The sequence below is a fragment of the Oncorhynchus nerka genome, linkage group LG24, assembly GCF_034236695.1.
Source record: "Oncorhynchus nerka isolate Pitt River linkage group LG24, Oner_Uvic_2.0, whole genome shotgun sequence".
Classification (NCBI taxonomy): Eukaryota; Metazoa; Chordata; class Actinopteri; order Salmoniformes; family Salmonidae; genus Oncorhynchus; species Oncorhynchus nerka.
The window spans coordinates 27103319-27129543 of record NC_088419.1 but is presented as its reverse complement, the minus strand read 5'-3'; the positions used below and the strand labels follow the sequence as shown (position 1 = coordinate 27129543).

The 26225-nt window shown below is 41.7% G+C and overlaps 1 protein-coding gene, 1 long non-coding RNA gene and 1 pseudogene across 2 annotated transcripts; 1 reads left to right on the top strand and 2 right to left on the bottom strand.

Annotated features, from left to right (window-relative positions):
* Positions 1–179: 179 nt before the first annotated feature.
* Positions 180–2259, bottom strand: LOC115107475 (costars family protein ABRACL-like; annotated as a pseudogene).
* A 5430-nt stretch (positions 2260–7689) lies between these two features.
* On the bottom strand, positions 7690–9562 carry LOC115107301 (uncharacterized). The gene is made up of 2 exons (XR_003860180.2): positions 8212–9562; positions 7690–8120 (listed from the first exon to the last, which is right to left on the bottom strand). It is a non-coding gene; the product is annotated as an uncharacterized LOC115107301 (long non-coding RNA).
* A 236-nt stretch (positions 9563–9798) lies between these two features.
* Positions 9799–25557, top strand: LOC115107760 (ralBP1-associated Eps domain-containing protein 1-like). Its single transcript, XM_029631375.2, is given in 20 exon segments — positions 9799–10539; positions 13476–13599; positions 14911–15104; positions 15336–15495; positions 16761–16825; positions 17269–17434; positions 17712–17775; positions 18021–18175; positions 18334–18452; positions 18947–19027; positions 21031–21118; positions 21354–21452; positions 21603–21675; positions 21770–21968; positions 22231–22404; positions 22499–22585; positions 22688–22767; positions 22769–22825; positions 23527–23632; positions 23806–25557. Coding segments are annotated over 20 exon segments (2313 nt in total). The 5' UTR covers positions 9799–10386; the 3' UTR covers positions 23875–25557.
* Positions 25558–26225: the final 668 nt, after the last annotated feature.

Genomic DNA, 26225 nt, shown 5'->3' with positions numbered 1-26225 from the left:
AATAACAGTAACACCATGCATTGGAAAAACTAAAATGCAAGTGCTTCAAGAGAGGCTTTTGCAAAAGCAGTATGGGCAAAGGTCTCTCTTGAAGCACTTGCTCTCTTAGTTCCACACGAGGTAGAAAAATTACAATTTAAACAATCAATTCAATTTCCATTTAGTGATTCCTGTAAGGTTTAATAAAACAGGAGGAAGTTGTTTCCTAAGAAGTCTACGTATTTCATCCCCTAGAAATACAATATTTGTAGTCCTAAGAATTTATAAAATGTTGATTTATGATCCCTGGTAGATGTAATAGTAAAGCCTCAAAGGAACGCTTGACTTATCACCTGAATAATGATAACACACTCCTCTACAAGAATGAAGCTGATGGTTATCAACATTGTCATGGACACCTTGCAGGAGCAGCTCCCCTTTCAAATGCGATGATCTTTTTCCTCTTGGCAGCCCTCAGAAAGATCTTGGCAGCCCTCAGAATCACAACCAAAGCCTCAAAGATATTGGTGCACTTATAGGCATTGAACAGAACACCAAATTTGGCACTAGTTTGTCCATCTGAATGTGTAAAACAAAGCAGGGTTGAGTGAGGAGAACTCAACATTCCTAAAGCTCTTGTGAATGTCTATGACATGTTTCCACTAACACTGCATGGTAATGGCAAGGCTTCCCCACCTAGTTCCATCTCCCCACCAAAACATTCAGAAACATTAATCATTATATATACAGTTCAGATAAACAGTGGATCATACTGAAACAATACACTCAAATAGGCTGTGTCAGCTGAGGAGCAAAAAAGAGGAAGCATGGCTCTAAACAAATATGAAAGCCAGGGGATTTTCAACAGCAGGAGAGAGCATGAGGTAGTGGAGCTAAGAGGTGGAACAGCCAGAGAGGAGTTCACAAACAGTTGCTGCACTGCCTGAGGATAAAGAGCAAGTGTCCAAATGAAGACTAAATATGCTTACTTTTATTGTACTAATTAATTACAGATCTCATTAATAGCTTTATGATTCTGGGAATCCACATGGTGTGCAGACTTTGGTCCCCCCCCAGTACTAGAATTGTAGAGGTTTTAAAATACAGTGCATCCCCTATTGCAGGAATCACACCACCTATCCCTGGTGATTTTATTATTTTAACAGAGTACACTACATGACCAAAAGTATGTGGACACCTGTTCTTCAAACATCTCATTCCAAAATCATGGGCATTATTAGAGAGTTGGTGCCTACTTTGCTGCTATAACAGCCTCCACTCCTCTGGGAAAGCTTTCCATTAGATGTTGGAACATTGCTGAGGGCACTTGCTTCAATTCAGCCACAAGCATTAGTGAGGTCGGGCACTGATGTTGTCATTGTATGCTGTAGCGTTAAGATTTCCCTTCACTGGAACTAAGGGGCCTAGCCCGAACCATCAAAAACAGCCCCAGACCATTATTCCTCCCTCACCAAAAATGTACAGTTGGCACTATGCATTGAGACAGATAGCGTTCTCCTGGCATCCGCCAAACCCAGATTCGTCTGTCGGACTGCCAGATGGTGAAGCTCCAGAGTCCTATGGCGGCGAGCTTAACACCAATCCAGCCGACACTTGGCATTGTGATCTTAGGCTTGTGTGCGGATGCATGGCCATGGAAACCCATTTCATGAGGCTCCCTACGAACAGCTATTGTTCTGCCGTTATTTCCAGAGGCAGTATGGAACTCTGTTGTGAGTGTTGGAACCAAGGACATACAATTTATACATGCTACGTGCTTCAGCACTCGGTGGTCCCGTTCTATGAGCTTGTGTTGCCTACCACTTCGCGGCTGAGCCGTTGTTGCTCATAGACCTTTCCACAATAATGGCATTTACAGGCAACCAGGACAGCTCTAGCAAGGCAGAAATTTGACGAACTGACTTGTTAGAAAGGTGGCATCCTATGACAGTGCCATATTGAAAGTCACTGAGCACTTCAGTAAGGCCATTCTACTGCCAATGTTTGTCTATGGAGATTGCATGGCTGGGTGCAAAATTTTATACACCTGTCAGCAACAGGGTTGGCTGAAATAGCCGAATCCACTAATTTGAAGGGGTGTCCACATGCTATATTTACACAAAAGTGTCTATTGACAGATTGATTGACTACTATCTCTTTGATTTTTGCATTGGTTATTGTTATAAACAACGTGCACTGTAATACTAGATTAGACTTATTTTTACAGGCAAACAGTTGGATCTCTACAATAAGCAGAGATACTTCATGTTGAACAGTCATTGTCCCTAGAAGTACAACAAAGTGTATAATGTTACATGCCAATATTATACAGGTGTTCCCAGAAGCCAAAATCAATAGCAAGGGAGAATAATGGGAGGGGTGTCATAATGAAGACATTTAAGTCATAACATTCCTTGTATTGTATTATTATAATGTATGGTACCTTATTAATACAGTATATTCCAACAAAGTATTTTAAAGATGGACTACATTGTTGCTAAATGGTCTACAGCAGCAGAATAAACAAATCAATGTCACATTGTAACAAGCTGCAATTATGGGCACATTCGAACAGATCACTTTTGTGTCACAGCCTTTCAAAGGGTGTTGCATTATGGGGATAAACATTTTCCGACTTGCACCTATAGTACATGTCAACTGCATGATTTTTATAAAAATCATAGGTCATGAAGTTGACTGCAGTTGACTGAAAGTTTCTTCAACTTCATCCTACATTGTGGTATTCATCATTGTCAACCAATCAATAGGGTGTTTTTGTTTGAACCACACAACGTAAACTGAGAGGAAGAGGCAAAGCAAGAGGGATAACTCAGCCCAAAATCTGTCTTTTCCAGCAAGTGCCATTTCTTTGCTTACCAAGCAAAGAGTTTTTGTATGGAGGTCAATGAGTGTTGAATTTGGTTAACAAAAAAATGTAATGGCTTATTTGCTACATGAGGTTTATTTGATCTAATAGAAGTTGTAATTATCATGTTATTGGGAGTGTACAGATATAGCCTAAGTAGGACATGTGACATCCCGGCAACTTTGAGAAGAAAACACTATCGAAGTTGTGCCTGTTATTGCTATCTGGGACCCTTGGGAAATGTAAATGTGACCCTAACCAGCACCCTTACCTAACCGTAACTATTTTACATTTCAAATAGGGTAAAGTCAGAGTTGGGACATCCCAAGAATCCCAGATAGCACATACCTTGTTTAGCATGATGGCACCGACAGAGATGGTTGCCTTGCTTCTAGTCCCTTAAGAAACTATGCAGATTTGTTTTTTTATATATTATTTCTTACATTGTTAGCCCAGAGAATCTTAAATGTTACTACATACAGCCGGAAATAACTATTGGATATCAGAGCAATGTCAACTTACCAACATTACGACCAGGAATACGACTTTCGCGAAGCGGATCCTTTGTTCGCACCACCACCCCGGACATTGGATCTGATTCCAGAGGCCGACCCAAAACAACATCGCCACAGAAGAGGTAGACTGAGCGGCCTCCTGGTCAGACTTTGAAGGCGTGCACACCACCCACTGCTTTCGAGTATAATACTCACCAATGTCCAGTCTCTAGATTGCAAGGTAGACTAAATTAGAGCAAAGGTTGCTTTCCAGAGAGATATCCGGGATTTTAACATTCTCGGTTTCACGGAAACATGGCTCTCTCAGGATATGTTGTCCGAGTCGGTACAGCCACCGGGATTCTTTGTGTCGCGCCGACAGAAATAAACATCTCTGGGAAGGAGGAGGGCGGGGGTGTATGCTTCATGATTAACAACTCACGGTGTAATCATAACATACAGGAACTCAAGTCATTTTGTTCACCTGACCTAGAGTTTCTTACAATCAAATGCCAACCATATCCCCCAGGAGAATTCTCGTTGGTTATTATCACAGCCGTGCATATCCCTCAAGCAGATACCACGACGGCCGTCAATGAACTTCACTGGACTCTATGCAAACTGGAAACCATATATCCTGAGGCTGCATTTATTGTAGCTTGAGATTTTAACAAAGCAAATTTGAGAACAAGGCTATCAGCATATTGTCTGTAGAACGCGTGCGTGCAATACACTGGATCACTGCTACTCTAACTTCTGTGATGCATACAAGGCCCTCCCCCGCCCTCCCTTCGGCAACTCCAACCACGACTCCATTTTGCTCCTACCGTCCTATAGGCAGAAACTCAAACAGGATATACCTGTGACTAGAACTATTCAACGCTGGCCCGACCAATCGGAATCCACATTTCAAAATTGTTTTGATCACACGGACTGGGAAATGTTCCGGGCAGCCTAAGATAATAATATTGATTTATACGCTGATTCGTGAGTGAGTTTATAAGGAAGGGCATTGGAGATGTTGTACCCATTTTGACTAAAAACTTACCCTAACCAGAAATCATGGATACATGGCAGTATTCGTGAAAAATTGAAAGCGCAAACCACTGAATTTAACCTTAGAAAGATGACTGGGAATATGGCCGAATATAAACAGTGTAGTTATTCCCTCCGCAAGGCAATCAAACAGTATAGGGACAAAGTGGAGTCGCAATTCAACGACAGACGCATGTGGCAGGGTCTACAGGCAATTACAGACTACAAAAAGAAAACCAGTCACGTCATGGACACAGACAGCTTGCTTCCAGATAAATTAAACACCTTTGCCTGCTTTGAGGATAATGCAACCTCAGGAGGCTGAAGAAATTTGGCTTGTCACCTAAAACCTTAACAAACCTTTACAGATGCATAATTGAGAGCATCCTGTTGGGCTGTATCACCGCCTGGTACGGCAACTGCACCGCCCACAACCACAAGGCTCTCCAGAGTGGTGTGGTCTGCACAATGCATCACAGAGGTCAAACCACCTCCTCTCCAGGACACCTACAGCACCCGATGTCACAGGAAGGCCATAAAGATCAAGGACAACAACCACCCGAGCCACTGCCTGTTCACCCCGCTACCATCTAGAATGCGAGGTCAGTACAGGTGCATCAAAGCTGGGACCGAGAGACTGAAAACAGCTTCGATCTCAAGGCCATCAGACTGTTAAACAGCAATCACTATAAACAGCCATCACTGAGACAGTGAGGCTGCTGCCTACATAGACTCAAAATCATTGGCCACTTTAATAAATGGATCACTAGTCACTTTAATAATGTTTACATACCTTGCATTACTCATCTCATATGTATATACTGTATTCTATACCATCGTGCCTATGCCCCTCAGTCATCGCTCATCCATATATTTATATGTACATATTCTTATTCCATTCTTATTCTTACTAAAGATTTGTGTGTATTTGGTAGTTGTGGGAATTGTTAGATTACTTGTTAGATATTACTGCACTGTCGGAACTAGAAGCACAAGCATGTCGCTACTCGCATTAACATCTGCTAACCATGTGTATGGAACCAATAACATTTTATTTTGATTTGTTCTTGGTTAGTTTCCTCTTATCATCCTCAAGAGAAACAATAACAGTTTATAAAGTCCTAGGTTGCCCCACATACTCCTGAACTGCACCTAATGAACCTCTCAGGCCTGGTCAACCACAGCCTCTGACATTCTACGTCACTGACTAACACATATGCTTCTATGTTGTTGAGGGGCAATAAATGTGTTCACTCTAAAAAAAAAAGGACTAAGGCCAGGGTGAAGATTGCTAGACACTGACAGATAGATTGATAATAGCCCATCTCAAAAACCCTTTCATAATTAATTTGAGCACCACTAGTAGCTTCGTGTGATGTTTGATTAAATACATAAGTAATTTGCATCTGCATTAATAAAGCAGACCTGAACTCGAGAACCAACTTATTTCGTTGAACGGCATGTGACAGCGATGTTTGTCAGAAACATTTATTCCAGTGCAAAAATTGACTAGAAAGTGCAAGTAGGTTCATTTGTCATGAAGTCAATATAATCTAAACTGGGTTTTGTGATATTTCATTAAGAGTTCGTCAGGACTTACTTGATGGTTGGGTTTTGATTTGAACAATGCCCACGCATACCCGATAAACAGCTGCGGTGATTGCGCTCTATCCGCAGAATACACCCTGCACTAACTAAGTTCCCATTGACGCAGGTTTATTCGACAAAAGCAATGTCGCAACAAAAAATGATTACATGTGTAATGGAAACGGAAGATAAACGTTTCGAAAGATCGACAACAGTAGGCAGTTTTCCATTGACCCGGGTTTATTTGACTAAAGCGACGTCGCTACACCATTAGGTGTAGCCTAATGGAAACGGCAGATATATAGGACAATTTTTCTAAAGATCGATCAAATATGAAATTGCATACTATCCATGCTGGCTTTTGCGTCCAGGTAACCTCACCCTAGCAGGCAATTATTGCGTCTATTTTCTATGGAAACTTTCTAAATGTCAACATTAAAAATAAAATCACTTGACAAGTTCATTGAAACAGCTATTTTTATCTATTCAACGAGTGGATTTTTCGAATAGAGGATGATTGCCGAATAATTTGTAAGGTAGACGTGACGTCACCGCGTAACTATAAAGATCCATTCCACATTGCATTCAAAATGTCTACTGCTTGCAACTAAAACATTTAGTTTCTCGTTCAAGAATGCCTGAATTGCGTCACTTTTCTTTTCTGGTTGGCAAGTTTTACAATGTCACGGACCGTGTCAATACATTGGCACGTGAATAATTAGAATGTGGCAAATAAGGCTACATGAGACATGACAGATAGGTGGGAGAGCATACAGGCGGTCACTGATTTATTACACAAATTGCCTAAATCGGTAATGTTTTTATCGACACAAGATCGTTCTCATTGGAAATGCACCCTAGTAGGAAATTGTATTTTCTATGCGAACTTAAATGTCGTGAAAAAACAAAATCACATAAGTTAACAGGAACATCGCTATTAGCGAGGTTTCCATCCAATTGGTGACATTTCAGATTTCATGCGAATATTCTAACATCTGCATAAAGACTATGATCATTTCCCCACCAGTGGTGTTTCCAAACTGAATTTAACTGCAAATGTGTGTGTGCACTACATCACGCACAGTCTTTTATCTGCAACAAGTACACTGCAGTTATTCTGCATCCAAAATACCATTTGACCGCAGATAAACTGCATAAAATAAATAAAATAAGGGTATTGATATAACCAAGCGTTCCACCGACAGCCCTTGCATGATTTATTTTAGACAATTATCCCAACTTCTGGCATATTTTGTTTTGTCAACATTTTGAAAGTTCCTCCGAAATGTTTCCATCAGGCCTGTCATTAAATGTTATCCGACGTACTTTACACACAAAAGTTTGATGGAAACAGTGAAACGGACCTGCCAAGCATCGTCTACATAAGACATTTTACTTGAGAAATACTGCACCAAACACGTTACCTAGATGTAAAATTGCTTGAGTAAAATCCTGGCAAAAGCTGACGTGTTCTTCAATTCATTTAGACTATTGTCAGGAATTTATACTGACTTTGTGCTTATGGGAACAAACATCAATAACTGTCACATCGAACCACACTCTCAATGAATCTGCAGGAACCCCTCTTTATAAGTCTATTGGTCTAACCAGTTAAGTAACTAAATGAATCAAAAATGTAATCTACATAATCCCCCAATGTAATTCTCTCATGAAGGCCATCAACAATAACTATTAATGCTGTATAATGATAGGAGACAGGCACAGGAATACGTAATAAGGGTTTTATGTCTCCTTTAAAACAACAAGTGCACAATACAACAGAGCAAAGGTACTCAACACCAATGGAGAAGAAAAAACACAATGGGGAAGAGAGGGCACACTAAATCTGGGGGAACCAGGTGTGCGTAATGAGACAAGACAGACCTCAGTACCGGCCTCAGGTACAAGGTGTGGGTCAGTCAGGGCTCCAATGGTGAAAAACCCTGGTCAGCGAAGAGTCCAGGATGTCCACCGCAGGAACACGTCACCACTCCTCTGGGCCGTACCGCTCCCAGTCGATGAGGTACTGGAGACGCCCCACCTGTCGCCTTGAATCCAGGACTTCACTGACCAAGTATGACGGACCTCCCTCGATGTCCAGAGGAGGAGGCAGGGCGTCACAGGGTTCAGCCTCAGCGAGGGGACCAGACACCACTAGCCTGAGGAGAGACATGAAAAGTCAACAGGGAGTTGCAAATGGTACGTTACCTCATTAACTCTCCTCAGGACTTTAAAAACAGACACACAAACCAAAGACTTAGCTTCCAGCAGGGTAGGCAGGTTAAAGGTGGAGAGCCAGACCTGGTCGTCTGGAGAGAAAACAGGCGCCTCGTTGCAGTGGCGGTCGGCCTGTTTCTTGTGCCAACACACAGCCCGCTGGAGACGAGTGTGCGCAGCGTTCCAGGTCTCCTCAGCGCGCCGAAACCACTCGTCCACCGCAGGGGCCTCAGTCAGGCTGGGATGCCAAGGTGCCAGGGCCGGCTGATACGCCTTTCCAGTGCGTGTTGGGGGGAGGTTAGTGGAGGAGTGGCAGAGGGAATGCTGCACGTACTCCGCCCAAGGTAAAAAACCCACCCACTCCCCCACCGGTCCCGACAGTAATACCTCAGGAACCTGCCCACTTCCTAATTAACCTGCTCCACCTGCCTATTAGCTTGAGGACAGTACCCAGAGGGGAGACTGACCATGATCCCCAGGTGTTCCATGAATTATTTCCATACAAGTGAGGTGAACTGAGAGCCACGGTCTGATGCAAAAGGCAAGAATCATGGTCGCAGGCAATGGTCAAAAACAAACAAAACCTCACAATCATACAAACAGAAAGAACTGAACTAAATAGGGAACTGATGAGACCGAACACAGGTGAAATCAATCAACAAAAATGAAAGACAGGGCTATGTTCCAGAACACAAAGAAACATGGCTATGTTCAAGAACACAAATAAAAATAACAAGGTTGACTAAGAAAAGAAATGCAGAACCCTACAGGTAGCGTACACAGATTTGCAGACATTATCGCAGGTGCAGCGAAATGTTTGTGTTTCTCGCTCCAACAGTGTAGTAAAACAGCAATACAAAACACACAATACAAAAATACACAAAAATACACACAATGTAAAAAGAAAGAAATTAAGAAATGTCTGAACAAATCCAATTAATAACCCAAATAGCACTGTAACAGTAATCCAAATGCAATCTCATTTTTCATCCACTTTCCCTCTCCTCAGTGCCTCGCCCCGATTACCTTGGAGAGAGGATGCAGGAATTAAGGACGCAGGAATTAAGCAAATCAATTGAGAAAAGGAGAGGCAGCCAGGAGAGGGGAAAGTGGACGAAAATGTACTTGTATGAAATGAGACTCCTTCTCCAACACTTGGGGGAAAACCCAAAATAGATGTATAAAGTGATTAAAACAAATGTAGCTAGTTGTGCAGGACATTTTTAAAATACATGATAAGGAACACATATTTGAGTGCATTCCTTCGATAAAACAATAACGGATTCAAAGGGGGTGTGGCAGATTTCAAAATTGTTCTGAGAAGGATACACTTCTGCTTCCTCACCAAAAGGAGGCTATCGAGGAGGGGAGGACCGTCTTCCGTTTGCCTACAAACGAATTGGAACAACTCCTCGACCACACAACACTTATCGGTTTCCGGGTTACGGAGAAGAGAGGACGGGAAAGAGAGGGCTAAGGACGGACTTTGTCAAATGACAAAAGGCCATTGAATTGAATGGGGAGACCCGTTCTATTCATTATATTTCTATGGTTGACATCCTTCATCCGGGACACGGTTAGTCCCCCCTGCTTTGCAGACACGCGCTGACTCTCACGATGACATCACGGGGTATAGGAATGGCGGCTCTGGCTGATGGAGGAAAGAGCCAAAAGACCCTGAAACTTTACTTCTAACATAATTAAGAAAGATTTTAAATTGATTGAAACAACATACGGTAACGGAATAGAACCGGAAGAACTCGAATTCCGGTTGATTTACTGTTCAATAGCGACGTCCAGTCTCGGAAGTTGACTACTGGCACTGCTGACTTCAGGCTAACGTTGTTAGTTAAGCTACCTGCTAATATCATATAGCTAGCTTGTTTAGCTAACGTTGGTAGCAACGTCAGTCATTATTTACTCACATTTTATTGATTGATCAATTCATAATTATCCGAAATAAATCATTGTTCTAATTAGTCGGCACGTAATATTGCTACTAGGCTAGTTTCTGAGGACATTCACGAAGGTGAAATACAAAAAAATTAAACCCTTCCTTCTTGCCATAGCTAGCTAACTACAGTTGTATTTAGCTAAGCTGAGAAACTAGCAAAGCTGACCAGCAACGTCGCTCCTCTCGCCTTGTTGAGTCCAGTTATCACAAGGATAACAAAATTAGTCTGCTGATCGCGTACTTTTGATGCCATAATGGAAAGTTTAACGTTAACTGATGTGGAGCAGAAGTATTACTCTGATTTGTTCGTTTATTGCGATACGGACAACACCAAGAAAGTGGCTTCCAACGGCAAAGTTCTTGATCTTTTCCGGGCGGCCCAGCTACCCAGTGAGGTTGTCCTGCAGGTAAGCTAGCTAATGTATCAATCTGTGAAGTGTGATAGAGATTTATTGTATGTGGCGTGCTTGTTGACTGGTGAACGTGACAAGACACCTTCTAACGTTAGCCAGTTGTAAAGCCCCTTTTCACTTTGCTAACTGCTAACCAAGTATGCTACCCAGAGGAAGTTAGCAAGTTGCTAGCATTCCATTATCTACATGGGCAAACTGATGTTAATAGACATGTTCTTTCAGCACCATATTTATTTCTAATGTTCTTCTAGCTATCTTTCTGCTTGATAGTCTTACAATTTTAATTATTAGGTACCTAACAGTCTATAGCCCACTTCCTTCCTTGTGCAGTTGATACTTAGTTGATGACTGGATACAAAGTTTACAATAATATTGTCCATATTAAACGGACACAATATTATTTGTATTACCTTGATTATATAGGTCGTTATCAATAAAACATAATACTGTGCAGAGCGATCGATTTGGCTGCTGGGGGGTAATGCGACCCCCACCTTTTGCTATTAACGACAATTGTGTGTGACAATATATATATGAGATTGTGTCCGTTTAATATATACATGTGTATGTATATGCATGTACCTTTAACTAGACAGGTCAGTGACTGCCTACAATGACTGCCTACACCGGCCAAACCCAGATGACACTTGGCCAATTGTGTGCCGCCCTTTGGGACTCCCAATCACAGCCTGGATTTGAACCAGGATGTCTGTAGTGACGCCTCAAGCACTGAGATGCAATGCCAGAGACTGCTGCGTCACTCAGGAGCCCAGCTATGTGTCGTTTTCAAGGGATTGTTAAATAAATGTTATAACTATTTGGTTTTAATATCATCACCTCTTGATATACACATTTCCGATTATTCCAAATGTTTAGCTCTATCATCCAAGTTAATCAGCAATTAACTGCATGCTTAATCATGATCAGTTAACATCCATTGATCATGTATTTTCAGATAAGTGAGGGTAGCCTATCAATTTGGTATGTAGCTAAATGTGTAGTCAAACATGTTATTAGCTAGTTAGCCAATTTGTCATGGTCCATCAATCAATGAAGCCTATCATGTCTGTTAGCACCAATAGTGATTAAACACTCTTAAAAGTCATGTTAAAAATTTGATAATGATAGCCAACTTCACTAGGTTGGCCTACGTTGATTGGAGAAAAAAGTACATTACCTCTACTTACCACTATGTTTAGCCAAGTGTACAAAGTTTCTACCAGTAGCTTACCAAGTAAACATTATCAACTAACAGTACATCGGCAAATACATCCCTTCTGCTTGACATGCAGAGCCCACAAAGGATGGGAAATGAACCTAAACCACTCATACTTGACAGGTCTACTTCACTTTTATATCACTCAAATATCCAATTGATGGTGGCCAATATTGAGAGATATTGTGAAACTACCCTAACATATCTGAAATTACATGATCAATTGATGTTTACTGATCATGATAAACATGCAGTTACTTGTTGTATTACTCTGATAGAGCTACATTAGCTCCTGATCATGACTCTCATTTCCATGACATTACATTAGACATCAGAGTCATTGGATGAAGGCCTCTTCTGTACTGGTGCGTTTTGTTAAGAACCCAGAAGCTTGGGAGGAACATTACTACGCATCACTTGCGGTACGGTATCTTTTAATATCACCGAGAAATAATAAAGAAAAGGTTAAATTGATACCCACCTTTTTTTATAGGATTAGTGAGTATTTAGCATTTTTTATTTGAAATGAAAGTAAAGGGCTTTATGTTTCTAGACGCGTATCGCAATTGAGAATCGATTCATGTTTTAGATGGAGAATTTGGTTGTTTGGGCTGCAAGAGCCAGTCTAACTCAGCAAATAAGTTCCTTGGACCTTAAGGAATAACGGTAGGCTCCTTTTCCTTAAGAGTGCATATTCGGCTATAGCTAAATGTGTACAATTGTTTTGCATGGAATAATCAGAAATGTCATTCTATGCTCTTCAAGAGGTGATAATATTACAACCAAGTAGTTAACATTTATTTTACAATCCCTTGAAAACGGCACACAGTTGTAAAAGGTTTTATCTGAGCTGCCCCCCCCCCCCCCCAGCAGGCAAATCGAAAGTGGTGCTCCTTTATTGTGATGGTTTGTTGATAATGACCTATCCAAAGGTCAAAGTGCTCATTTGAATGATTTATCAAATCCAAGATGTAAAGTCAGTAGAATGTGCGTTGTAGCACAGACTGAGTTACTTGAACATAGTTCTGTTCAGCTTGCCTATTTCTTTGTATATTCGTGCTATTATCAATTTCTGGGCTGGCATCAACATTACTGTCACGGTTGAAGGATTTCTGGGCTGTCTTTCATTCGAAGTGTCAGTTATTGACCGGCTCAGTCTAATTCCTCAGCCATTTGTCCTGGTGTACATAATTAACTTGCTATTTTTTTGGGCCATGATTTCTTCCTCCTGCAGAAACACAAGACTAATAGTTTCTGCTATGGTTGTTTAGTGTACTGAAGAATAGGCTTTATACATGATCCATAAATCTGAGATGTGAAATGTTTCCTGGGTCTGTCAGTTTGACCGCCTATTTCACATTGAAATGATGCTGACTCACTAGGCCTAGGCTGGTAGCATCATTTTTTTTTAACCAACGTTGGTCTTACCCTATAGCACTGCAATGCTAAAGGTGTACACCTCTCCATATTCAGATAGTGCATGTTCCTTTTAGACATTACAGACCATTTTGTGCAGACACAAGTCACATTGCTCAGTAAGCATGCAAAGCAACAACTGTCTTCCTCTGTTAGGAAGCAATGTCCTTGGAACTTTCTCTGCGAGAGACTGCAGCATTCTCCCCATTATAACATTTTGGCACAAAACAGTAGTCCATTAACATAATGAGTTTGTATCACTCTACAGACTGATGTTGGTAATATTTTGTTGTCTCAGATAACAGAGCTCTGTGGAGCCACTCGCCTGGGCCATTTTGGAAGGAGCCAGTTTTACATTGCACTGAAACTCATCGCTGTAGCCCAGTCTGGACTGCCTCTCCGGGTAGAGAGCCTCAATTCTGGTGAGTAAACATGTCTAGAATTCTCCAACTATTAGAAATGGACCCCTAAAACCCCCATGACTATACAATGGCATTTATTTGACTTCAAACGTTGCAACAGGAGAGCTGATTGCATAACTTCAAAGATGGAATAAGGATAGCCTACACTTACCAACTTCTTCCCTGATTCAGAGGGGTTGGGTTAGTTGCATTCAGTTGTGCAACTGACTAGGTTTCCCATTTGAATCAATGGACACACAGTAGGGCCGAGACAATACCAATATGGCGATACTCGTTATTATCGTGGCAATTTAACAAAACACAAAGCAGATTTAACTTATTTAGGAAAACAGACACAATGTTGGAAACAAACATCATTAATGACCAAATATCGCAATACTGGTATCATCACAGCCCTAACACATGGGCCTAAAATACAAATAAGGTATGTTTTGGTATTGAACTGAATTTGCTCCCTAGAGATGAGCTGTTTTTAAATGTGTAATATTCTGTCAAAACATGGAGGATATGTGCATCACTTGGGAGACTCACCCAAGTCTCATATCTGTCTATTAATAAGCAACAGGATGCAAATATATGGATGGTTCAGAGATAGAGCATTGGTGAGCATTTGCAGGAAATAAAGGCATCCCTGTAGGGTTAAGATACAAGAGAAGAATAGAGACTTAAGTCAACAGGAAATTGCTCAACCCAAACGGGCGGCTGGGCCAGTGAGATTGGAGGAAAAGACTCCAAGTTGCCCTTCAGAACATGAACATCAGGTTTTTTTCCCCGTCTTTTTTAGCCGCCACCTTTTTTTTGTCCTGTGTTTGGTCTTTCTTTTCAAACCACAATAGGAAAGTGGGAGGTAAAGGTTCATGGTCCCCCAGACTACCCTCCACACCTCCCCGAGAACACCCCACCCTTTCAGCCCACTACCCCAGTTTGGTGGACACACAAAAGCAAACAAACCAAGAAAAAAACGAACAAAATAATCACTCCCACACACAAGCAATTACCCTGACAAACTACAAAAATACATAAAAACACACACACATTAACTCAACAAAGAAAAACAACTAGAATTGTCATATGACTACATCAAGCTTTGTAAAGCACCTTTGAGAGAGATATATATATATATATCACACACATCACACACACACACACACACACGTTGTCAATCTTGTAATACTTAACTTGATCTGGTTTTCAATATCAACACTTTTGTTGTGATAAGCCATGCTAAACTACAACAACTGACTTGTCAAGACAACTAGCTGGAGGGGATTTGAGGTAGTGCTGTTATCAAGCAGTGTTTTTCATCCACAGTCAAGGACTTGCCTCTGCCTCGCTTTGTTGTGGCCAAAAATGAGCAGGAGGCCAGACACACAGCCATGTACCCCGACTTGGAGAACCAGGGGCCTTACCAGGGTGTGATTCCACGACCCCCTGGCCGGGGGCAGGTCAAGAAGGTGTCTGCCCACGAGGTCATCCAGCCCTGTGTGCCCACAGTAGAACCACAGGTCAGTCATAATCATTCTTCCCGCCTGGAGAAGTAGTTTAGATATCATGCTCAATAAGAGCTGGTATTTTGATAGTGGTGAAAGTTTGATATAGCCTACATGTTGGAAAAGGCAAGGAAATCAACATTTATTTGATACAAACCAATTTGTATTATCCTTTTTTGAAGAAACTGAGACAGATCTAACTTTGATAGACATACGTTTTATCTAATGTTATTTACCCCTCTGCAGCCCGACACCACATCCCCAGTGGTATCTCCCCACCAGTCCCCTCCCACCTCGCCTCATGCCTGGAGAAAGCACAAACGGCAGGCAAGCGGGGGGAACGTAGAGAGACCTCCTGTGGTGGTGGCAGGTGCTGTCTGGACACCTTTCAGAGAAGCACAATCAGGTACACACTCTACTCTGCAAACTGTATCCTCTGCGAAGATGACAATCTGGCGATGGAGATGTCCAATAATGCGTCTTATTGACGTTCACCATCCTGTAACTTTTGCATGTCTTAAATAAATGAGAGGTTCAGCCAATAAACAGAACTGGTTTGTTTCCTGACGAGGATGTTGATGTCATACAATGCTGTGAAAAAGTATTTGCCCCTTTTCTAATTGTAGCTACTTTTGCACATTTTTTTTATACTAAATGTTATTAGATCTTCAACCAACACATAATATTAGATAAAGGGAACCTGAGTGAATAAATAACAAATTACGTACTTATTTCATGAGCAAAGTCGTCCAAAAAGTTATACTTTTGACTCATCTGTCCATAGAACACTCTTCCAAGAGTCTTGATGATCATCCAGGTGCTTTTTGGCAAACACGAGTCAACTTTTTGGATGAGATGGGTCCCATTTTATGTCTGGTGAAAACCAAACCCTGCATTCCACAGTAAGAACCTCATGCCAACGGTCAAGCGTGGTGGTAGTTTGATGGTTTGGGGATGCTTTGCTGCCTCAGGACCTAGACGACTTGACTTAATAGAGCAGAATTCATGGTTCCTTCTATCAGGTAATTCTACAGGAGAATGTCAGGCCACCGTCTGAAGCTGAAGCACAACTGTGTCATGTAGCAAGACAATGATCCAAAACACACCTCTACCTTCTTGCCGTTTGTGCTGTTGTCTGTGCCCAGTGTTTGTACCATGTTGTGTTGCTACCATTCTGTGTTGCTGTCTTGCTATGTTGTTGTCTTAGGTCTCTCTTTATGTAGCGTTGTGTTGTCTCTCTTGTCGTGATGTGTGTTTTGTCCTATATTTATATATTTTTATTTTTAATCCCAGCCCCTGTCCCCGGAGGAGGCCTTTTGGTAGGCCGTCATTGTAAATAAGAATTTGTTCTTAACTGACTTGCCTAGTTGAATAATTAAAATGAACATGAAAATGGTTAAAAAGCAACAAATTTGAAGTTTTGGAATAGCCTAGTCAAAGTCCAGACCTAATCCCAATTGAGATGTTGTGGCACGACTTGAAATGAGCACTTCATGCTTCATGCAAAAAATAGAGACAATCAAAAAATGGGGCAAATACTTCTTCACCGCACTGTCTCTCTGTAGTCCAGTCCTTCAACAGTTCTTGAGGATGCTCTCTACTGTTGCAAGAACGATCTTTGTGTAATCTAATGGCACTGTCTGAGGCTGTGTAACTATCCTCTCTCCATAGGACCTGTGGTGGTAGGTGATGGGATGTGGTCTGCCCACTCACCTCCCCCCGTTCAGGAAAGCTGGGTCAGTTTGAAAGATACTTATCCCCCCTCCTCCAGCAAAATGCCACCAATGCATCTCTCGCAGGTCCAGGTAGTGCAGCAAATGCTTCCATGGACCTGTCATCTTTCTCACTTAAAGGCAGAGATGGAGCTTTATCTTAACTTCTTGTCTAGCCTACTTCACTATATGCTCTTTTTTGATGGCTTCAGTTTCCCCTTCATAAAAATACATATTTCACTGCAATAAATCAGGAACAGTTCTGTGTCCAAATGAACAAGATTCATTGTAAGTGGGTTGAGGTATTTGAAAACAAACACTTGCAAATCCTCTTCTGATACTCTTCTGTTTATTTCCCATCGTCCAACAGTCTGTGTATTCATTACCTATTAGTACTATCACAGCTCTTCCAAAGGATTGTTTCAATCTGTTATTTTCCTCTAAATGTTTCACTTGGCTGCCTTTAGGAGAACTCTTCCATACGAACGGTTGCGTCTGTTACTACAGCCAATGAAATCCAAAGACAGTCCAGTAGCGGTTATGACGACCCCTGGAAAATCACAGACGAGCAGAGGCAGTATTACATCAATCAGTTCAAGACCATCCAGCCCGACCTCAACGGTTTCATTCCTGGTAAGTAGAGTGATCTTTGTCTGGAATAGGGTTGTAACTTTCCAAAAATGTCCAGGTTTTCCATTAAACCTGGATGGAGGATTCTTGGAATGAGCAGAACATCAGGAATCTTCCACCAGGATTTCTGACAAACCAGGGAATTTAAGGACATTTTGCAACCCTAGTTTGAGACCACCTTTTACACTTGTTCCCATTTAAAGGTTACAGGGACTCTGGCTGTTACACTACAATGATTGGCCTATCACTAACTGACTTTTCCCCTTTGTCTATATTACAGGTTCTGCCGCAAAAGAGTTTTTCACTAAATCAAAGCTACCTATTCTTGAACTGTCCCACATTTGGTAAGTTATTAGAAGGTGTGCTATTGGCTTTAGTTGAGATGTTCCACATATCTAATGATAACATATGAGCTATCTGCTTCAGTTTTAATCTAGGAAGCTATATCAAAGAATGGAAAATATAACCTTCGGTAACTCCTCTTCAATTAATGAATTTGGCTACCAGTTGGTGAATTCACAAGGGATTCCAGGAGATTGCAATGCATGAGTGGGTTTAAATAAATATTCTCACATTCTTTGCATTACAGGGAGCTTTCGGATTTTGATAAAGACGGGGCGTTGACACTGGATGAGTTCTGTGCTGCATTTCATCTTGTTGTTGCTAGGAAAAATGGCTATGACCTTCCCGAAAAGCTGCCAGAGAGTCTTATGCCAAAGCTTATTGACTTGGATGACTCAGCAGGTAATACCTCGTACTTTCCTACTGCTACATATTCTGAATCTGTCAAAATCTGCCCCGGGGACCATCTGCTGCAGACAGTTGATTTATGAAACATGGAAAGAAATAAGTGTGATTGAATGGAACAGTCATCCTGATGGTATAAATATTCCATGTTCTAGAGGTTCCAGACCAGGCCCCCGACGTCGGCTACTCGGGCTCCCCTGTCGAGGTGACCCCAAACAAGTCCCCCATGCCCTCACTCAACCAGACCTGGCCTGATCTCAACCAGGGCAACGAGGTTGGACACAGCACCACCCCATGTTATCACTGTAGAAAAGGACATTATTGAACTTTTACCTTTCCAGCATTTTGTAAATGACTTCTCAATGAAATGATCGATAAGGTCCTTTCCATTGTGAGGTTTTAGTACCTATCCTCTTGCAGGACTTTCCTGATTCAGAACCTTTCTTATCCATTTCTGAGAAACACCACTTAGTACTTACTAATTTACATACTGTATATGTTTTGTCAGAAAGCTGCAATTGTTGATATTCTTATCAGTCCCAAAGTCAGTTTGCTCCATTTCTGTTTATCTAGTTATCACTAACCAGTTTCTAGCCAATATCCACCCCCTCCTCACTATTACTAATGGATGATATGTGATGATAAATGTAGTTCATCACCCCTCCTGTGGGAGAGCAGTGGGGTTTGTAACTGGGTCTGGAATCATCCTGTGTGTGACGATCCATTGAGATGCCTGTGGTGCTGATGTACTTCTGCTCTTGTCTCTAGCAGTGGGAGACTTTTAGTGAACGCTCCTCCAGCTCACAAACTCTGACCCAATTTGATTCTAACATTGCACCAGCTGACCCTGTAAGTCAATCACATAGTTTGCCTGTTTCTGTATTAATGATAATATTAACCCTTGGCCCCTTGATCTCTCTCTTCGAGTGCATGTACTTAATTCTGCTGAATCTGCCACAACGGAGGTGTCAATGTGATTTTGCTTGCTTAGTTTATTGGATACTCAACTTTCTGTCCCATATTAAAAATATGATATATTGGGTTCTACAATATATTTATTTATTTTGACCTTTATTTAACTAGGCAAGTCAATGTCAGGGCTATTTGATCAATTATAGCAGTATGAAATATCTTTCCCATATCTTCTGGTTTCTTAAATCTGCATAATTGCCACGCATATACAGTGGGGCAAAAAAGTATTTAGTCAGCCACCAATTGCACAAGTTCTCCCACTTAAAAATATGAGAGGCCTGTAATTTTAATCATAGGTACACTTCAACTATGACAGACAAAATGAGAAGAAAAAATATCCAGAAAATCACATTGTAGGATTTTTTTATGAATTTATTTGCAAATTATGGTGGAAAATAAGTATTTGGTCAATAACAAAAGTTTATCTCAATACTTTGTTATATACCCTTTGTTGGCAATGACAGAGGTCAAACGTTTTCTGTAAGTCTTCACAAGGTTTTCACACATTGTTGCTGGTATTTTGGCCCATTCTTCCATGCAGATCTCCTCTAGAGCAGTGATGTTTTGGGGCTGTTGCTGGGCAACACAGACTTTCAACTCCCTCCAAAGATTTTCTATGGGGTTGAGATCTGGAGACTGGCTAGGCCACTCCAGGACATTGAAATACTTCTTACGAAGCCACTCCTTTGTTGCCCAGGCGGTGTGTTTGGGATCATTGTCATGCTGAAAGACCCAGCCACGTTTCATCTTCAATGCCCTTGCTGATGGAAGGAGGTTTTCACTCAATCTCACGATACATGGCCCCATTCATTCTTTCCTTTACACGGATCAATCGTCCTGGTCCCTTTGCAGAAAAACAGCCCCAAAGCATTCTTTGTCCTCCAAACACGACGAGTTGAGTTTTTACCAAAAAGTTATATTTTGGTTTCATCTGACCATATGACATTCTCCCAATCTTCTTCTGGATCATCCAAATGCTCTCTAGCAAACTTCAGGCGGGCCTGGACATGTGTCCCCCTGGTTAAGCCAGTACGTCTGGCACTGCAGGATTTGAGTCCCTGGCGGCGTAGTGTGTTACTGATGGTAGGCTTTGTTACTTTGGTCCCAGCTCTCTGCAGGTCATTCACTAGGTCCCCCCGTGTGGTTCTGGGATTTTTGCTCACCGTTCTTGTGATCATTTTGACCCCACGGGGTGAGATCTTGCGTGGAGCCCCAGATCGAGGGAGATTATCAGTGGTCTTGTATGTCTTCCATTTCCTAATAATTGCTCCCACAGTTGATTTCTTCAAACCAAGCTGCTTACCTATTGCAGATTGTCTTCCCAGCCTGGTGCAGGTCTACAATTTTGTTTCTGGTGTCCTTTGACAGCTCTTTGGTCTTGGCCATAGTAGAGTTTGGAGTGTGACTGTTTGAGGTTGTAGACGGGTGTCTTTTATACTGATAACAAGTTCAAACAGGTGCCATTAATACAGGTAACGAGTGGAGGACAGAGGAGCCTCTTAAAGAAGAAGTTACAGGTCTGTGAGAGCCAGAAATCTTGCTTGTTTGTAGGTGACCAAATACTTATTTTCCACCATAATTTGCAAATAAATTCCTTAAAAATCCTACAATGTGATTTTCTGGATTTTCTTTTCTTATTTTGTCTGTCATAGTTGAAGTGTACTTATGATGAAAATTACAGGCCTCCTCTTTTTAAGTGGGAGAACTTGCACAATTGGTGGCTGACAATACTTTTTTGCCCCACTGTAAGCCTTTTCTAACCTTATAAACTGTTCTGACAGTATGAAAGGAGTTCTCTTTACAGTCAGAAAGGGAATGGATAGATTCCAGGCATTATTATTGTGAGCTAATGATCAAACAATAAACCTTTGTCCTTACAGGATACAGCTATTGTCCACCCTGTTCCCATCCGCATGACCCCAAGCAAGATCCATATGCAAGAGATGGAGCTGAAGAGAACCGGAAGTGGTAAGATGGTTTCCCCATATGATAACAGCGCTTAAACATACACTGAGCTCTGTCCTCTAAAGCAGTGTTCACTTTTGAGACTCCATCAACTAGCAACTCTCACTTATTTGGCTGGGAGTGGTGAAGGGATGCACTGTACCTTTTTCTCTTAAGAACTGTTTAAAAATATATATATATATATATATATATATATACTGTTGATGGAATTTACTGTTTTTCTTTCTCATTCCTGCAGACCACACACATCCTACCAGTCCCCTGATGGCTAAACCACCTGAGCTCTCTGAAGAAACCAAGCTTGCCACCTCTATGAAGTTTGTAACAGCTAACTCTGGTAAGTGTCAAGCGATGTTCCATTATCATAAGGAACTTAGGACTATTGCAGTTTGTAGGCAAATCTATTGTAGAAAATGTCATGTGACCATAATTATATGGCATTTCCTTGAGGATTGGTTAAACAGAATACTCATGTTCTTTACTAAAGGTGATGGTTATAGCAGTTCAGATTCATATACTTCAGATCAAGACCCAATTACAAGTGTTGTAACAAGACAAAGGTAAGTTAGTCTCAATGTCTAGAGATAATAGATGCTTTGTTTATTGAAGCACTTTTGAACAGTAAGCTCACTAGCCGTGTTGTCTGGGTTGTAGGTCTAATTCTGGGACCTCTCCTGAAGGTCTAAAGGTGGCGGCTGCCCCCCCACCACCCCCTCCCAGGCCCAATGCCTCCCACTCCCGCTCCTCCTCGCTAGACATGAACAGAAACTTTGCCGCTCACCCCACAGGGCCACAACAATCTGGAGTCGTGGCCTGTCCTCCAGCCATACCTCCTAGGCCGCTACCCACACAGGTAGAAAACCAATACAGACAGAAGAAAGTCAATCTCATAGCAGAAGAGATGTTGCCACCTCTGGGCAGTCTTTTTTTTAATAGGAAATATACACATTGAAATGCTGAAATCTCTTCCCTTTGTCTTTTCTTGTCCATACGCTCTATTCACTCTACACAGACTACAGTCATTGACCATGTACTCTCCAGTTCAAGGTTGTGTTCAGTTTTCAATATGCAGTGTTAAGTCTGAACTCTGTCTATCCTATTCCCTTTGTCCCCAGACCTCTGGTCCTCATAGTGGGCATCGCTCGGATGAGGGCCTGGCAGCTCACTCCACTACCTCGCCCCAGCAGATCCCAGAGCAGCCCAACTTCGCTGACTTCAGTCAGTTCCAGGCGTTCGCTGCCTCAGATCAGCCCAGTGACGACGGGGAGAAGCACCCAGAGAGTCTGCCAGTGAGTCAGACATAGAGTATAATACAGAACCTGTTCTATCAGCTGTGCTCTGTTATAAGAAAAGAGACTGAGACTGTGTGTGCTCTGTTCACAGGTAGAGAAGTCTACAGAAGGGGCTGGGCCTTTGAGAACTGTGAAGATTGACAACCAGGAAGAGAGAGCTGCAGCTACTGTGAACTCTGTAAGTAGTGGACTTACTGAGATCATGATGCCAATACTGGGGGCCTAAATGTCCTCATTTGTTCAGATGATTTATACAGTTGGTTTGTTTTTTTCCTGTCAGGCCAAAGGGTCCATCATGGCCCCCCCACCCAAACCTGTCCGCCGGAGACTGAAATCCGAGGACGAACTCCAGGATGAAGCCCTCCCCGAAGTCTAACGTCATAGCCACTGTTCTAGCTACACTGCCATCCATTCCCAGGTAGGAACAGGGGTTTCAAAGGAATCTCAAATCAAATGTTATTTGTCACATACACATGGTTAGCAGATGGTAATGCGAGTGTAGCGAAATGCTTGTGCTTCTAGTTCCGACAATGCAGTAATATCCAACTAGTAATCTAACCTAACAATTTCACAACACTTACCTTATGCACACAAGTGTAAAGGAATGAATAAGAATATGTACATAAAATAATATATGAATGAGTGATGGTATAGAACGGCATAGGCAAGATGCAGTAGATGGTATAGAGTACAGTATATACATATGAGATGAGTAATGTAGGGTATGTAAACATATGAAGTGGCATTGTTTAAAGTGGCTAGTGATACATTTTTCATAAATTTTTACATTATTAGTGGCTGGAGATGAGTCAGTATGTTGGCAGCAGCCACTCAATGTTAGTGGTGGCTGTTTAACAGTCTGATGGCCTTGAGATAGAAGCTGTTTTTCAGTCTCTCGTTCCCTGCTTTGATGAACCTGTACTGACCTCGCCTTCTGGATGATAGCAGGGTGAACAGGCAGTGGCTCGGGTGGTTGTTGTCCTTGATGATCTTTTTGGCCTTCTTGTGACATCGGGCACATAGTAAATCTGAATAGTGACTGGTCTGTGGTTGTTGATCATTAGATTCCGTAGTTAACATCAGCAACGAACTTAAAACTCTCTTGAATACTTTTTACAGGTCTGTTGGTAAGGATAAAAAAGCAATTCAAGCCTCTATCAGAAGAAACAAGGAAACCAACACAGTTTTGGCCAGACTCAACAGTGAATTACAGCAACAGCTAAAGGTATAGGAGTGATTACAATAATACATGCATGCATGCTAGCTAGCTATTCTGTTACTAAAATGAACCTGATGCTTATTTTGGAAAATGTTATCTTCACGAAATCCAAGCCTTTAACAAGGTTAAACTTTAGTCCTCGTTTGAGGATTGTTTATCTTGTTGTTTTTAATTCATAGGATTTACTAGAAGAGAGGATATCTTTGGAGGTTCAACTGGAACAGCTCAGACCATTTTCCCATTTGTAACCTGTGTGTGTGAGGAGGACAAGTCCATGAGAGAAGATAGGAGAGACCTGAAGGGGCCTTTTGTGTGATGCACATGTTATCTCCACTGTCCATTCCCTCTGCATTCTGCTGTCTCTTCTGTGGGAACCAGATGGACTGACCGACCGTCTGTCTGTTGGACGGTCTGCCTGATGGTCTGACAGTCTGTCTGTCGGATGGACGGACGGACGGTCGGTCGGTCGGTCTGACTGACTGACGGGCTGACTGACCGACTGACGGGCTGACTGACCGACTGACGGGCTGACTGACCGACTGACGGGCTGACTGACGGACTGACCGCCTGTCGGTCGGACTGACGGTCGGTTTGCAACAACACACCCTGACTCGCCCTCATCAGACAGACCAGTCTTTCCAAAGGGGCTGGGATAGGAATGTTACAAATATTGGCACTTTTATTTATCAAAGAAATAGCAAAGATTATTCTGGACGTCAATCCCTTATACTATATCACAGGCCCCGGGGCCAGACTGACAGGCACTGAACTGGAACTTGAGTCATGGGGTACTGAAGGCCGAGTTCCCTCCCTCATTCTTCCCCATGATGACAAGTGTCCAGTAGAGGAGCACTCTGGGGTCTGCCTGTGCTGTGTGTGGGCCTGGTCTCCTGGGACCTGTCGAGGACAGATAATCATGCCAGTGAAGGCATTGTGAGGAGTCTGCAGGAGATGACTCTCTATCCTGGAGAGCTTTGGACTGATCATGTGACAGGAATGAATTCATGTTCCAGTTTATTACAGCATCCCGCTACGCGGAGGGCTATTCTGTCCATGTGCGTCTCTGTATACATGTGTGCTGTATGTATGGTGTGTGTTTGGATTTATTTGGGCACGCAATGGTTACATAAACGGCATGATGAAATGAGTGTGTATGTATATTTTTTTCTTCCACTAGTCTTCTGCAATTTAATCTGTAACAAAATGAGCTGTGTTACTATGTGAAGTGATTGACCCCCAGATGACAGACCACATTTTTGTTTTTGCTCCTGGCTCTGTAGTTGCTCATGCTGACGCTGCCTGTGCCTCTTACGGTACATAAATTGAATCAGTCCTGCCCCAACCACAAGGTTCCCTGTGAGATATGATAACCAACTATGGAAGCGAGACCAGAATGAAACGACTGCACTTTTCCCCAGTTTTTTTTTGTTGTCCACCCCCCGCATGTTGTTCATGCTCTTATCTAGTATGAAGACAGTGCTTAAATACAAACCACTTGATTTCTACCTGTATACGGTATCTTACCTAGTCTGACATTTGTGTTGGTACCTACACCTTGTATAACTGTCTTTGTTTTTCTGGAACTTCTTGTGTTTTCTTAATTTCTTAACCTGTCTTCAAAAGCCTTACTCCTGGCGTTCAGGTTTCCACTGTAATCTATTCTCCCTGTATTGAACCAAGTTGAGCCTTCTTTTCCCTGCTGTTCAGGTTGATGTACTGTATAAGGGGTATGTTGTATATTGTATATGATACACACCTTTTGATCTCATATGTACATTTGCATTAATTGCTGACTAACAGCAAATATTATATTTAATTGCTTATATTATGGCTGTGTGATCATAGATGTTTAACTGCATGGATGTATCTCTGCAGAATGAACTAGCAGCTGTGTGATTTTTACACAAAATAAAAACTGCACAATATTTTAACTGCCTTTTTACCAGGTCTAATTTATTTTATTGATGATTTGACTCAAGGAAGAACTTACAAATGTGTATATTGCTACATTTTTAACACTATCAATTTATGTATTCCAGTCTGACATACAAGTTAACTTCTCCCCTGGTGTAACATTTCTCAAGCAAAAGGTATGTAGTGTATAAGCTGGAAGTAGATGCCTAATTGGTGTCCATTCGTTTACTCAAATTAGGAGAGAGGTGGTAGGGTTAGGGGAAAATATGTCAAGGCAAAGGGTGGCTACTTTGAAGAATCTCAAATATAAAATATATTTAGATGAACTCTTCTTTTTTTGTTGTTACTACATGATTCCCTGTGTGTTATATCATAGTTTTGATGTCTTCACCATTCTACAGTGAATGTAGGAAATAGTAAAAAGGAGAGAAAAAAACTGGAAGGAGTAGGCGTGTCCTAACTTTTGACGAGTACTGTGTGTGTATATACAGTGGGGCAAAAAAGTATTTAGTCAGCCACCAATTGTGCAAATTTTCATCATAGGTACACTTCAACTATGACAAATTTTCCACCATAATTTGCAAATAAATTTATTAAAAATCCTACAATGTGATTTTCTGGATTTTTTCCTTCTCATTTTGTCTGTCATAGTTGAAGTGTACCTATGATGAAAATTACAGGCCTC